General features: G+C 38.6%; 1 protein-coding gene across 1 annotated transcript in view; it reads right to left on the bottom strand.

Annotated features, from left to right (window-relative positions):
* Nucleotides 1-12782, bottom strand: part of Cngb3 (cyclic nucleotide gated channel subunit beta 3) — a 174352-nt gene that overhangs the window by 23495 nt on the left and 138075 nt on the right. Inside the window, exons 14-15 of the mRNA XM_036180084.1 lie at nucleotides 9072-9155; nucleotides 595-713 (exon numbers count right to left, since the gene is read on the bottom strand). Of these exons, the coding sequence (XP_036035977.1) occupies nucleotides 595-713; nucleotides 9072-9155 (203 nt within the window). The remainder of the gene's footprint in view (nucleotides 1-594; nucleotides 714-9071; nucleotides 9156-12782) is intronic.

Here is a 12782-nt window from a genome sequence, read left to right as displayed (position 1 = left end):
CTTACATTTTCCTGGCCAATAGGAAACAATGGTAACACTAGTTAATACTTATTATTATTAGATGAGAGACTCAGAATATTTTAAACAAATTAAGCTAATTTACCAACTTCTACTATATACACCATTCTAACTCTAATTATTAAGATGAAGGAACTGAAGAAGAGTAGGGTCACATAAGGAACAGAGTCAAAGGTGAATCAGGCTTTTGACTGAGGCAGCTTGGTCCCACATTCATGATCAAGTTACTAACCTACTCAAAACCCCTTTGTTGACCTAACAAAAGTCTTCTAACAGAGAACTCTGTCACACTCTATTCATTTACTAATGTGCATGTTAATTCAACATCCATTGAGCATCATTTGCAAGCCAGGCACTGGCCTAGGTTCTAGTACTGAAGAGCATAACCTGCTTTATTCTGTTCTTTTGAGAGAAGAGTTAAAAAGTGAAAGAAATGTGAACATCTTCAATTTTCCAATGCTTTCAGCAGAATATCAGACATTTGATAAACTTGAGTAGAAATTTATTTTGTAACCTAAGGTTGTCCTTTTATGACAAATGATGGGCTTAGATAATTATAAGGTGTCTCTCAGATACCTGACTTCTCCAAATACTGCTCCAGCTTTCAGAGTAACCAGAACTTGAGCACCATCAGCGCCTCCAAGAACTTGGACTTCGCCATGCTTGATGATGTACATTTCCTTACCAATTTCTCCCTAAATGCCATTGGAAAAAAGGAAATTGTAGTCATTTTATTTTTTAACAATTATAACCCAAACGAAGAAATCTAAGATCTTATAGAGGAGCAAATATACATGAAGGAAGCAGGGAATATCACTGTGAAAGTATTTATTTTAAGACCTGGGGTAGTTAGAGTGCTGGAAGACAGTACTTTCCACCGGCTTCCCTGCAAATCATCACAAGACGTGAGAAGATACACTGGTCAGTGTGTTATTTCAGGAGTGGACAAGGGCAGAAAATGTAACTGATCTTGTGGACAGCTGAGTTTTCTGACTTTGGTCTGCTCTGCTCGGCCCTAAAAAAGATGCTCTGTGTAACAAAGGAGCCTGAGTTTCATTCAGCCCTTCAAAGTCTGGCTTGCCTTGTGCCTGTGTCACTGAGGCGTGGTTTGGGAAGAGGAGACCTTGAAGCTCTTATTCCATTTTGAAAGACTGTGTTAGTGCAGCTGTTTTCACTAAGTTCTTTTTGTATTTGCTGAGTTTCAAGGTCAGAGCAACAACTAACAATTTATCTCCTGGAATGTGTGTATAGTTACTGATCAATGATGTATTTTGTACCTCTGAGGGAGTATGGATATTCAAATATGAATAAAATAGGGAAGTGCACAAGACCATAGGTAGATATTTTCAACATTTAACGTAAATACAATGATTTTTTTTTTTTTGATATGTACCTGTAGTAGCAATCTTAAAAATTCTTATTAATGAAACCAAATCCAAGGCCAGTTATTGGGGTGATTACTGGAAGATCAGAGAAGCAGAACAAGCCACGACTATCTCACCTTGCTAGTTCTTCAGGTGATCCTGTTTCCTCAGGCTGGAAGCTTCTGAATCCTCATCCCAATGGCTCTCAGCTGAACTGTGCTCGAAAGCCTGAATGCTTAACCAGCCAAATGCTTTACTCACTACATGCCTTTTTCTCCCTTAATTCCTGGTCCTCACACCTTATATACTTTTCTCTTTCTGCCCCCACTCCCTGGGATTAAAGGTTGTGTTTCTAGGATTAAAGGCGTAGGTCACCATGCTTAGCTATTTCTAAAGTGGCCTTGAACTCAGAGATGCAGCTAGCTCTGCCTCCCAAATGCTGGGATTAAAGGTGTGTACCACCACCGCCCAACTTCTGCTATAGCTTACTCTTCCCATTTTCTAGCCACCAATTTTGGCTTTGTTCTAGTGGCTGTCTGTTCTCTGACCCCAGATATGTTTATTTCAGGGAACACACAATATTTTGGGGAACACAATACCCACCACATGTACATACTGTCTAAACTAGAATATGAGCCACAGGTGTTCATGTAGTTTTATGTCCGATCTCACCTAAGAATTATGTAAACAGACTGGGAAGATGGTTGGAGGGAATAAAGTTCTTTTTGTGAAAGCATAAAGGCTGAGGTTCAGATCCCTAACATTTCTGTAAAAGCCAGACAAGCATGATGGACTGGCTATAATCCCAGTGCTCAGCAAATAGAGACAGGAGGTTCCCTGGGCAACCTGGCTAGCTAGATAAGCTGAGCTGGTTAGCTCTAAGTTCAGTAAGAGACTTTGCTTCAGAAAGTAAATATACAACAACACAGGAAGACCTTTGATTTCCACCTTTTTGGTGTCCACACATGTATACATACATGTAGGCTCATCTGTAAATATGAAACCACACACACCAGCATACATACACACGAGTGTATGCCATATACATACATATGTTCCTTATCTACTCTCCCAGCTCCCCCTCCCCCAAAGTCAACCTAAAAACAACTTTGGACTGAAGATACAGATGGACGTGTGTGTGTGTGTGTGTGTGTGTGTGTGTGTGTGTGTGTGTGTGTGTGTAAAGGCCAGAAAAGGGTTTAGGTATTGTCCTGTATTGATAGCTCTCCATGTACTTCTTTGGGGCAAGGTCTCTTCCTGAACCTGAGGCTTGTTTTTAACTTTTTTCTTCTGGAAATTAGTAAGCCAGAGAAGTTCTCTTGTATCCATCTCCTCTCAGAGCTGGAGATGAAGGTGTGGGTGCTGGGATCACAATTCCAGTCTCCATGATTGCAAAACATACTTTTAACTGCTAAACCAAGTCTTCAGCCCAGGTTATTACATTCTAAATAGGCCAATTTGCATAATACTGGCCATTATTTGGGTAATAGTCCCTAAAAAAGTGTCAAAATAAGTAGAGTTTTTATCACTCTGAGCTATTGCTGTGGTATTAATATCTCCCCCCCCCCCAGTTTCAATTGTTAAGAATTTAAATTTTAAATTTACAGGATAGTGGTGTTTGTAGATAGGGCCCCTGGAAGATAATTATGCCATCATGAGTACTTTGTCTTCATGAATGAGTTAGTTTATTACCAAAGAGATTATTTCTTTTCTGATAAGTTTGATTTACCTTTTCATGTGGTGCACTCTGCCACATTGTGACTTGCTGAGAAAGTAAGCCCTTGTCAAATGCCAATAACATTACTGTGGACATTTTAGACCATAAAACTAAATAAACCTTTATTCTTCATAAATTACCTAGTCTGTTGTTATATTCATATATAACAATAAAAATGATAGAAAGTGAAAAAAATGAGCTAAGCTGTAAAAATATAATATTAATGCAATAAATTTTTTCTTGTTTTATAAATGGACTGCACTGAGTTATTAAATATTTCCACTACACATACTTTCAATGGATTAGAATACACTAAAACTGAAAATTAAGTTGCATTGATTATAGTTTATGCTCTGTCATGACTGAGACAGTGTTCCTAAACTGAGTGCAGGGCATGATGTATAAAAGGCACTCATTTATGAATGAAGAAATGTAATTTAACTATTTCTGGGAAATTCTAAAGTCCTGTGATACCTAGGGTTATTTTCCTGAAAAATCAAGTGCTTTATAATTATCAAGTTGAAATATATTGTCATAAAATTTCACCTCTTAATTTATATCTGAAAAATCAAAATTCCTATTCTAAACATATATTTATATGAAATATAGTTTGAAGCAGAAATGGTAATATATATGGGTTTTATTATAGTTATTTATATAATTTCAATGTCAATAATAATTTGCCTTTGTGCAGTACTTTGAAATAGGAGGCTGGAGACATGGCTCAGTAGTTAATTTTTAATACCCATATTGGGTGGCTTTACAACTGCCTTAACTCTAGCTCCAGGGAACCTAATGCCCTTTTTTGATCTCTTGGAACACCTGAATGCATGTAGCATATATTCACACAGAAATGTATACATACACATGAATAAAAATAAAACTTAAAATATCATCTAGATACTGGATATTTGCATAGCTCCTTGTTTTAAACCATGTATTTGTTCCCTCAGAGCACCTTGCTTTTTATTTGGAAAACATTTTGCACTTCATTTAATTCTTGCAAAAATTCCAGTGAGAGGTGTCTCTTATTTTCTCTTTTTGAAAACTGGAAATAGAGGCTAAGTAAGCTAAGTGTCTCAAGCAAAAATATGTGGCTAGCAAATGACAGCATTAAAATTGACAACATCTATATGACCTGACATGCATACAGATATACTACATCTAACAATGAACATCATAACTGATATCTTTTTTTGTTTGTTTGTTGGTTTTTTTTTTTTTTTGAGATAGGGTTTCTCTGTAGCTTTGGAGCCTGTCCTGGACTAGCTTTGTAGACCAGGCTGGCCTCGAACTCACAGAGATCCACCTGCCTCTGCCTCCCGAGTGCTGGGATTACGGGCGTGTGCCACCACCACCTGGCGACTGATATTTTAATAACCAATGAAATAATATAAACAATTTAAGAACAAAGAAAGTCATTTGAAAAATAGTGTCCTTTTACTCTAATAAGTGATCACTAGGCCAGGGTCATATTCCTATTATTATTATTATTATTATTTGCATGCATGAAGTAATTTCAAGGAGCTGGAATGATTTTCAAAGGCAATTATTACAACTGACTGGAAGTACAAGTACCTAATGGGTACTTAAATATAGTTCAGTACTTCTAATTATTTCTTAATGATCATTTTAATAATTTCCCAAGGAGATCAGGCATAATCAATGAGCCTAAACTTTCACTACCTCTTGCTTATTTCTGGGTTAATTTGAACCTTTTTTGCAAGCTTAATTAGCATTCAGATGAAGTAGACATTATTTGAAGAGAATAGAGGCTGACAGCATGTGTAAAGCAAGATTGAACCTAACTTAAGACTGTTTTTGTGCTAATTTGAAGCAAGTGTTGAAAGGCAAGCCTTTCAGGTAGAACAAAGTAACTTTTAGTGAGTGTGTATGCCCCCCACCCCCCCACCCCCTCAAAAATATGATTTTTGTTCTGGAGGCTATTTCTGAGGCTAATGGGGAGCATCATGGTATTCAGGGTACCTCATCAGAAAAGAGAGATGGTACTCAGTGTGGCTCCTAGACCGTTAGCACCATGAAGAGCTCCTTTGGAGGTGAAACTCCCCAAACCCCACTGCAAAAATATTGGATGAGAATCTTTGGAAATTAAGTCCCAGAAGTCCAAGTCTTTGAAAAGCTTGGTGGTTATTTTCTGTACGGCACCACAGCATCCCAGGAAAACCCCCAAGTAGTCTTGAAGCCCCACGAGCTTTTCCAAAGCAGTTTAGAATATCAGACCTGAACCCTGCCATTGCTTTGGTGATTTAGGTAACCTCTACCTGAGCATGATTTGTTTTCCTCTCCCCTTCTCTGCAAGTTTTTTTTTTTTTGGAAATAGTAAAATTCATATCAAATTGAATTCAGCTACCTAAACTTTTGTCAAGTAACAGCTTTTCTTCTCTGTCAGTGTCTAGTATCTTGCAAATCTTCATTTACAAATAAAAACAAACCTAAAAACAAAATAAAAAATGGAGAAGAGAGACTTGCGTTCTCATGCCTTCTGCCTACTCTTCCCTTCGCTTTTGTCTTTCCTTTCCTCATTTCTAGCCACTCACTTATTTTTATTATTGGATGAATTTGATATGATGACAAAACTAGAAATGAGAAAGTTGCCTCTCTGCACCTCATGCTTCCTTTGGCAAATTTGTGCTGTGTCAAGGGGCAAGTGTTATCTCAATAACCAACCTCTCCAGCCACTGGAACAATGTGCGTCTGTTTTACTGTATGACTTCTATGTGCCCTAGTGTGCCACTGCCCGCAAAGGAACTCTTACATCATGCTGGTTCCTTCTTTCGGTTTGTCTTCTCTCCTATTTACTAAGCATGATTTCATTTATTTCAGCCTGTATTCTTCCTGCATGAGTTTATGTGGGATGTATATGCTTGGTTTCCAGTATGCCGGAATCTCTCCTTCCTTTCTCTTTTATCTTTGACAGCTCCTTCTCAGCAGCCCTTTCTCATTCATCTTCATTGATCTCAATAATGTTGGTGCCTTCCCAGTTACAGCCCCAGTCTTCTTTACCATACCATGCCTTAAACTCTTAAGGCCAGCTTTCATTCTATTCCAGTGGCCAAACATTCACTTTGGACTTCATGCTCTTTCATCTGATTGATCCCACCTAAAAGCGGTGTCTCCGTCTGATGTATTTGAAATATTCACACCTCATTTGATTTGTCTTTTCCCACTTTTTTCAGTCCCTCATTTGGTTCCATTCTAGAATATGCTGCACTTCTCATAAAAATATTAGCCCATCGATTTCCTTTTTCTTATTTTACTAAAGGACTATTTATCTTTAGATTTTACAAAGGTCACAGCTGACAAACTGACAACTTCTCTCTCCCAACTTCCAGTATAAATAAGTACCTTCACTACTCTGCCTTCCTCTAACAACTTCTGTTTCTCTTTATATAAGAGGACATTTTACAGTTTTGCACTAATTTAATTTTTGTTTCCTTCCTCTTCCATCAAGCCAATCTATCTCATGGTTGTATTTTAGAAATCAGCGAGGATTTTTTTCTAGGCTATTATGTGGGTTTTTTCAGGACCAACTGAATGTCTAGGTGTGGAGCCCAGACTCCTTTGTTCATATGATGCTGACATACTGTGAGTTGAACACCTTAGCACTAGACTGTAAACCCCTGAAGGACTTTGCTTTTTGATGGCTCATTACCCATTATAGTGCCTGTCCTAGAACATTCAAAACTACTTATTGCAACTGGACACTCAGGAAACAGAGATAGGTGGATCTGTGAATTTGGGGCCAGCCTGGTCTATAGAGTGAATTCCAGAACACCCATGGTTTCATAGAGAAGCCCTGTCTCAAACAAACAAACAAACAACCCCCCAAAACCCACAATCAAACAAAAAGCCCTACTTATTGCTTAAGAAATAATTTCAAATTGCTTTAACACATGTCTTACTGTAGTTCTCTACATTCTTCCTGCAGACACAAATTCCTTCCTATCTGCCTTGACACAAGCTAATTCTTTTCCATACTCAGGTAATACTGGGTTCACTACAGCATATTTCCCAAGACTTGCTACAGTCGTCTTCTTCTTCTTCTTCTTCTTCTTCTTCTTCTTCTTCTTCTTCTTCTTCTTCTTCTTCTTCTTCAGAAAGTCTTCCAGCAGCTGCCCTTGCTTTTGTCCTATAACCTGGTATTTATTCTACACTGTTTTGGAATGGAGTAAGTGCTTTGCATCTACAATCACTTGTGAACTCTCCAAGGCCTCAGGGCATCTCCAATTTTTTTTTATATTATTCACCTTCCTTTCTTTTTAAACTTTATGTGTTTTTAAAATGTTCATACAAGTATATATTACATGTTGAACACATCCCACCATACCCCTCTACCTTTTCTTTTTTTTCTTTTATCTCACCTGTTAGTCTCCTTTGACCTCCTAGACAATTTACTTCCACTTTAATGTTACATATATGCATATTTTATGTTCTGTTTTTAAATTTTAATTGTTCACTTTGTCATTGTGTTAGTTTCTCTAGATATAAAATTCAGAATCCCATTCTCTCTCTTTTTTGGACAAAAACTTGTTCTATAAATGAGGACGACTTAGAACTGATGGTTTAGAACTCCCTGTAGCTCCTGCTGATCTTGACCTTATGATCCTCTTGTCCCAGCCTTTCCTGAGTGCTGTGGTTATTGACATGTTATTAATTATTTTTAAGATAATGATCAGAGTCAGTGAATACCCTAACTGTCATCACAGAGCCTTTCTCCAGTAACTGATAGAAGCAGATGCAGAGATCCACAGCCAAACACCGGGCCAAGCTCCAGGAGTTCAGTTGAAGAGAGAGAAGAGGGATTCTATGAGCAAAGGCATCAAGATTGTGATGAGGAAACCTACAGAGACAATCAAACCAAACTAGTGGAAACTCATGAAATTTAGACCAACGCCTGTGGAGCCTTTATGGGACCGGACTAGGCCTTTTGCATAGTGAGACAGTTGTGTAGCTTGATCTGCTTAAGGAAATTCCTGGCAGTAGGATCACAATCTATCCCTCGTGTATAAAGAGGCTTTTTAGAGCCGACTACCTACGGTGGGACACTTTGCATAGCCTTGAAGCAGGGGGAGGAGTTTAGACCTGCCTCTGCTGAATGTACCAGACTCTGCTGACTCCCCATAGGAGGCCTTACCTTCTTGCAGGAGGAAATGGGGCCTGGATTGGAAAGGAGGAGGCTGAAGGGGGTAGAAGGAGGGAAGAGGGGGATCTGTGATTGGTATATAAAGTGAATAAAAAATTCTTAATAAAAAAGATAATGATCAGAGATTGTTGTGGTGACATACATCCTTAATCCCAATGCTTGAGAGGCAAGAGATAGGCAGATCTCTATGAGTTGCAGGGTAGCCTGACCTATATAGTAGATTCCAGGCTAGCCAGGGCAACATAATGAGACCCATCAGTATGTATAGAAAGACAAGCATAATATATGAAGTTATTATTTCTTCATGGTAGAATTTCATGTTTGTAGTTTTTATGTTTTCTATTTAAGAAATAATAAACATATAATACTTTTATAGTCATCAAATTCACAATGAAGATTTAAAAAAATTGGCATTGATTATCTACTAACTGTGTGAGCAAAACAGAAATAACAGATAGCTTGCTGATGAAGCAGAAAAAGCAAAAGCACCTATCACTTCTATATTTTTGTCCTTCATTTAACATATTTAAATTTGATGGCAAATTGTGATAGGTAATTTACATTTATACAAATGCCTTTTCAGACTACCTACATGTCTATCCTATGACATATGCAATGGAACCTATATTATCTTGTTCCATTTTGAACTCCAAACATTTATTGCTGTTCTGTGGAATTAAGTATATGGCATAGTGTTTTATAATATGGAGTCACTCTGGACAGATTTTATTTCAAATACATTATTGACCTATGTCCAAATTCTTCCAATGCATTATTAACTATGCACTTGAAAATAGTATGCACTCACCTTTTTGCAGACAAAGTCACCAGGTAAATAAATAGTGGATTTCAATCTTAGCAGTAGGTCATAAATCATCTGTGTGTCACAGCCCTATATAAGGAGAATAATAATTTTATAGATGCAGCCAAAAGCAAACACCCTAAATTATTTTAAAAATAATAAAAGTAAATAGTCAATAGACATCTGTCTTCCTCTCCAAATGCTAACTTACAATGGATTTGTACTTGCCTTTACCTAAACTCTAGAGAAAAATGATATCAATATCAAGAGGTTGTAACTTTATAAAGAAATATTTGGGGTGAGTCCTATCTCTTAGACCTATTGGTATTCAATCATGCTCTTATTCTCCTAAATTGTAAAATAGCTATGAAAATAGTACTCATAAATGAAACTTTACATGGTGCTTAATTAATGACAGCTATTAAAGATTATGCTTATGGCATGTTCAGATTGTCGTTACTCAGTATTTGCTAAACAGCTTCCTTTTGTAAAACGACATTACTAAAATTTTGATATTATTTAACTGTTTAAACTTATGTATATGTCTTTCTTCTCCAAAATAATTATCTTCTTAAAAATAGGAAGAGATATATGAAAGCAGTATCTGCAATACTTAAATTATTGGTTAGAACCAGGGAGCCTCCATGGGACCAACTGAAGCTTTCTACATATATGTGATAATTGTATAGCTTGGTCTATTTGTGAGACTCATAACAATGGGATCAGGGCTGTCCCTAATGCTTTGGCTTGCTCTTGGGAACCTATTCCTCATACTGGGTTGCTTTGCCTAGTCTAAATACAAGGGGAGGTGTTTAGTCTTACTGCAACTTGATATGCCATGCTTTGTTGATACTCATGGGAGGCCTGACACTTTCAGAACAGAAACAGAGGAACAGTGGATTGATGCTGGGCATAGAGGGGAGGAGAGATGAAATGGGAGGATAGGAAGGAAGGGAAACTGTAGTTGAGATATAAAATAAACAAATAAACTAAAAAATAAGGTATTGGTTGGAACAGTATATTTCACATAGCTGCCTTTTAGTGTCCACTTGCTTATTGGCTGACTATAAAGCCAATTACTTGCCTCTCTCAACTAAGCTCTACACATGCCAGGGAGAGTGACTTTGTTTTCTTTTATTGAAAATGGATTCTTAGATCCTTTGCCATACAATATATCCTGACTATAATTTTCACTCTCTCTATTTCTCCAGTTGCTCCCCATCTCTTCTCCCTCTGGAACCACTCCTATCTGTCTTTCATTAGAAATGGACAGGCTTCTAAGAGATAACAAACAAACATGGCAAAATACAAGGTAAAGGAAAAATTAACATATTGAATTTGGTCACAGCAACCCAACAGGACAAAAAGAGTTTCAAGAACAGGCACTAGAAGCACTTGTTCTCAGTCAGGAGTCAAACAAAAATACTAAGCTAATAGTTAAAATATATGTGCAGAGGACCTTTGGCAGACTCCTGTAGGCCATGTGCTTGATGCTTCAGTCTCTGTGAGTTCATGTGTGTCTTGTTTAGTTGATTCATAGGGCCTTGCTATCCTGCTGTCCTTTACTTCCTCTGGCAGTTATAATCTTTCCAATTCCTCCATGGGATTCCCTGAGCTCTAAGGGGAGGATTTGATTCAGACCTCTTCGACTTTACACTCTTAATCCACATAATATCTGGTTGTGGGCCTCTATATATGTTCCTTTCTGCTGCTGGAGGAAGTCTTTCTGATGATGACTGGATAAGACATGTCAGAAGGTTTCTCCAGTTCAGCCCAGCCTGCAGCTACTCAGACCCAAGTAAACACACCAAGGCTTATATTAATTATAACTGCTCAGCCATTAGCGCAGGCTTATTACTGACTAGCTCTTACTCTTAAATTAACCCATAATTCTTATCTATGTTTAGCCATGTGGCTTGGTACCTTTTCTCAGTTTTGCCTTGTCATCTTGCTTCCTCTGTGTCTGGCTGGTGACTCCTGACTTTGCCCTTCCTTTTCCCAGCATTCTCCTAGTTTGCTTGCCCCATCTATGGCCATGGCCAATTTTATTAAACCAGTGTACAAGAGCATTATTCCACAGCACACTTGGATCTATGAATATATCATAGTATCTTTAGAAATTATTTTATTGATTTTTTTCTTTTTTTTTTTTTGACCAGTTTGTACAGTTTTACCCTAGGTCTCTGGGCTATCTAGTCCCTGGTTCTTGGTTATACAAGCAGTGTTGGGTATGGGTTCCTTCTCATGGAGTGGGCTTTGAGTAAAATCAGACATTGGTGTTTTGCCTCCATAAGTCTGTGCCAGCATTGTCCCAGCATATTTTGGAGGCAGGACCTGCTGTAGGTCAAAGGTTTTGTGACTGGGTTGGTGCCCACATTTATCTTTCAATAGTCTCTAAGGGATTTATTGCTTTCTTCCAATTTTTTATTTGTCTTTTCCTCTATTTCTTTGTAGATTTCTTCCCATTTTTTGTTTGACCTTTTCTCAATTTCTTTATTGATTTCCTCCACGTTTTTGTTCTTCTTTTCCTCAATTTATTCTTCCTTTTTTTTTTTTCTAGAAAGGCCTCTAGCATCTTTATGATGCTATCCTTAAGTCTGTTTTTTTTCTGCTTCTTTTATCTTGTGATGTTCGGGTCTTGCTGTTGGAGGAGGGCTAGGTTATGGTGATGTTGTATTGCTCTTTATTTTGTTGTATGTACTTCTGCCTGGATGTCTGCCCATCTCCTCATGGATTCGTTCTTGGTCTTATCAGCACTCTTGGTCCAGTCAGAGCTGACAGATTCTGTGTTTCACGAAGCCTCTCTTGGTCCAATGAGAAGTGGCAGATTCTACTTCTCAGAAAGCCATTCTTGGTCTAATGAGGGCTGGCAGATTCCCTGTCTCCTGAGGTTACTCTTGGTCCAATGACAGCTCTTTGTCCAATGAGTGCTCTCTTTCTAGGCCCAATGAGATTTCTCTTTCTGGACCAGATGGGAACTAGGGGTTGGTTTCCAAGCCTCAGGAAGTGGCGGGGGTCCTGGGCGGATAGATGTTGGAGCAGGGTGTGTAGATTTCAGGGTCCACCTGGGGTCTTGGAGAAGGGGGATCTTCCCACAGGAGCCCTGCCAGCTGGCCAGCAGCTGGGGCTGAGTTGGGCGGCTGTTTCCTAGGAAAGGCTGGGGCCCAGGAATGGATCCTAAGGGCAAGCCTCCCTGGGTATGAACAGAGTCACTCACCTCTGGGCTGGATCTCAATAGTCTCTAGAGTACCTTCCCATACCAAAGAGATTAGAACCTTGGAGTGAAGGCTCTATTTATGAATTAGCTCAACTTCCTCATGTTCAATGACTTGTATGGATGTTGTCCCTAGCAATGAGGCCCACTGTCTTTTTGCAGAAAGCAACACTGTGTCTTAGCATCAGCCTGAGTTGTTTGTGAATTTCCATAAGATCCCCTTGGCCAACAACTCAATTGATTGTAACTAGAAGCCTTGCCCAACTACAAGAGATGGCCAGTTGACACTCTATGTGCCCTATTATTAGGATGCCTCATTAGGATCACCTTTATAGATTCCAGGAAGTTTCCACTGCACTAGGTTTCCATCAGCCCCAATGTCCCCATTCCAGTCATCTCTCCCTGCACTCTATTCCTCCAAGGCATCTCCCCTAAGCCTGATCCCTTCCATTTCAATCCCCATCACCCCCAGTCTACCCATAAATCAATTCTATTTCACCTTC

This window comes from Onychomys torridus, chromosome 2 (genome assembly GCF_903995425.1).
Source record: "Onychomys torridus chromosome 2, mOncTor1.1, whole genome shotgun sequence".
Classification (NCBI taxonomy): domain Eukaryota; kingdom Metazoa; phylum Chordata; class Mammalia; order Rodentia; family Cricetidae; genus Onychomys; species Onychomys torridus.
This window is presented reverse-complemented; position numbering and strand designations above follow the sequence as displayed.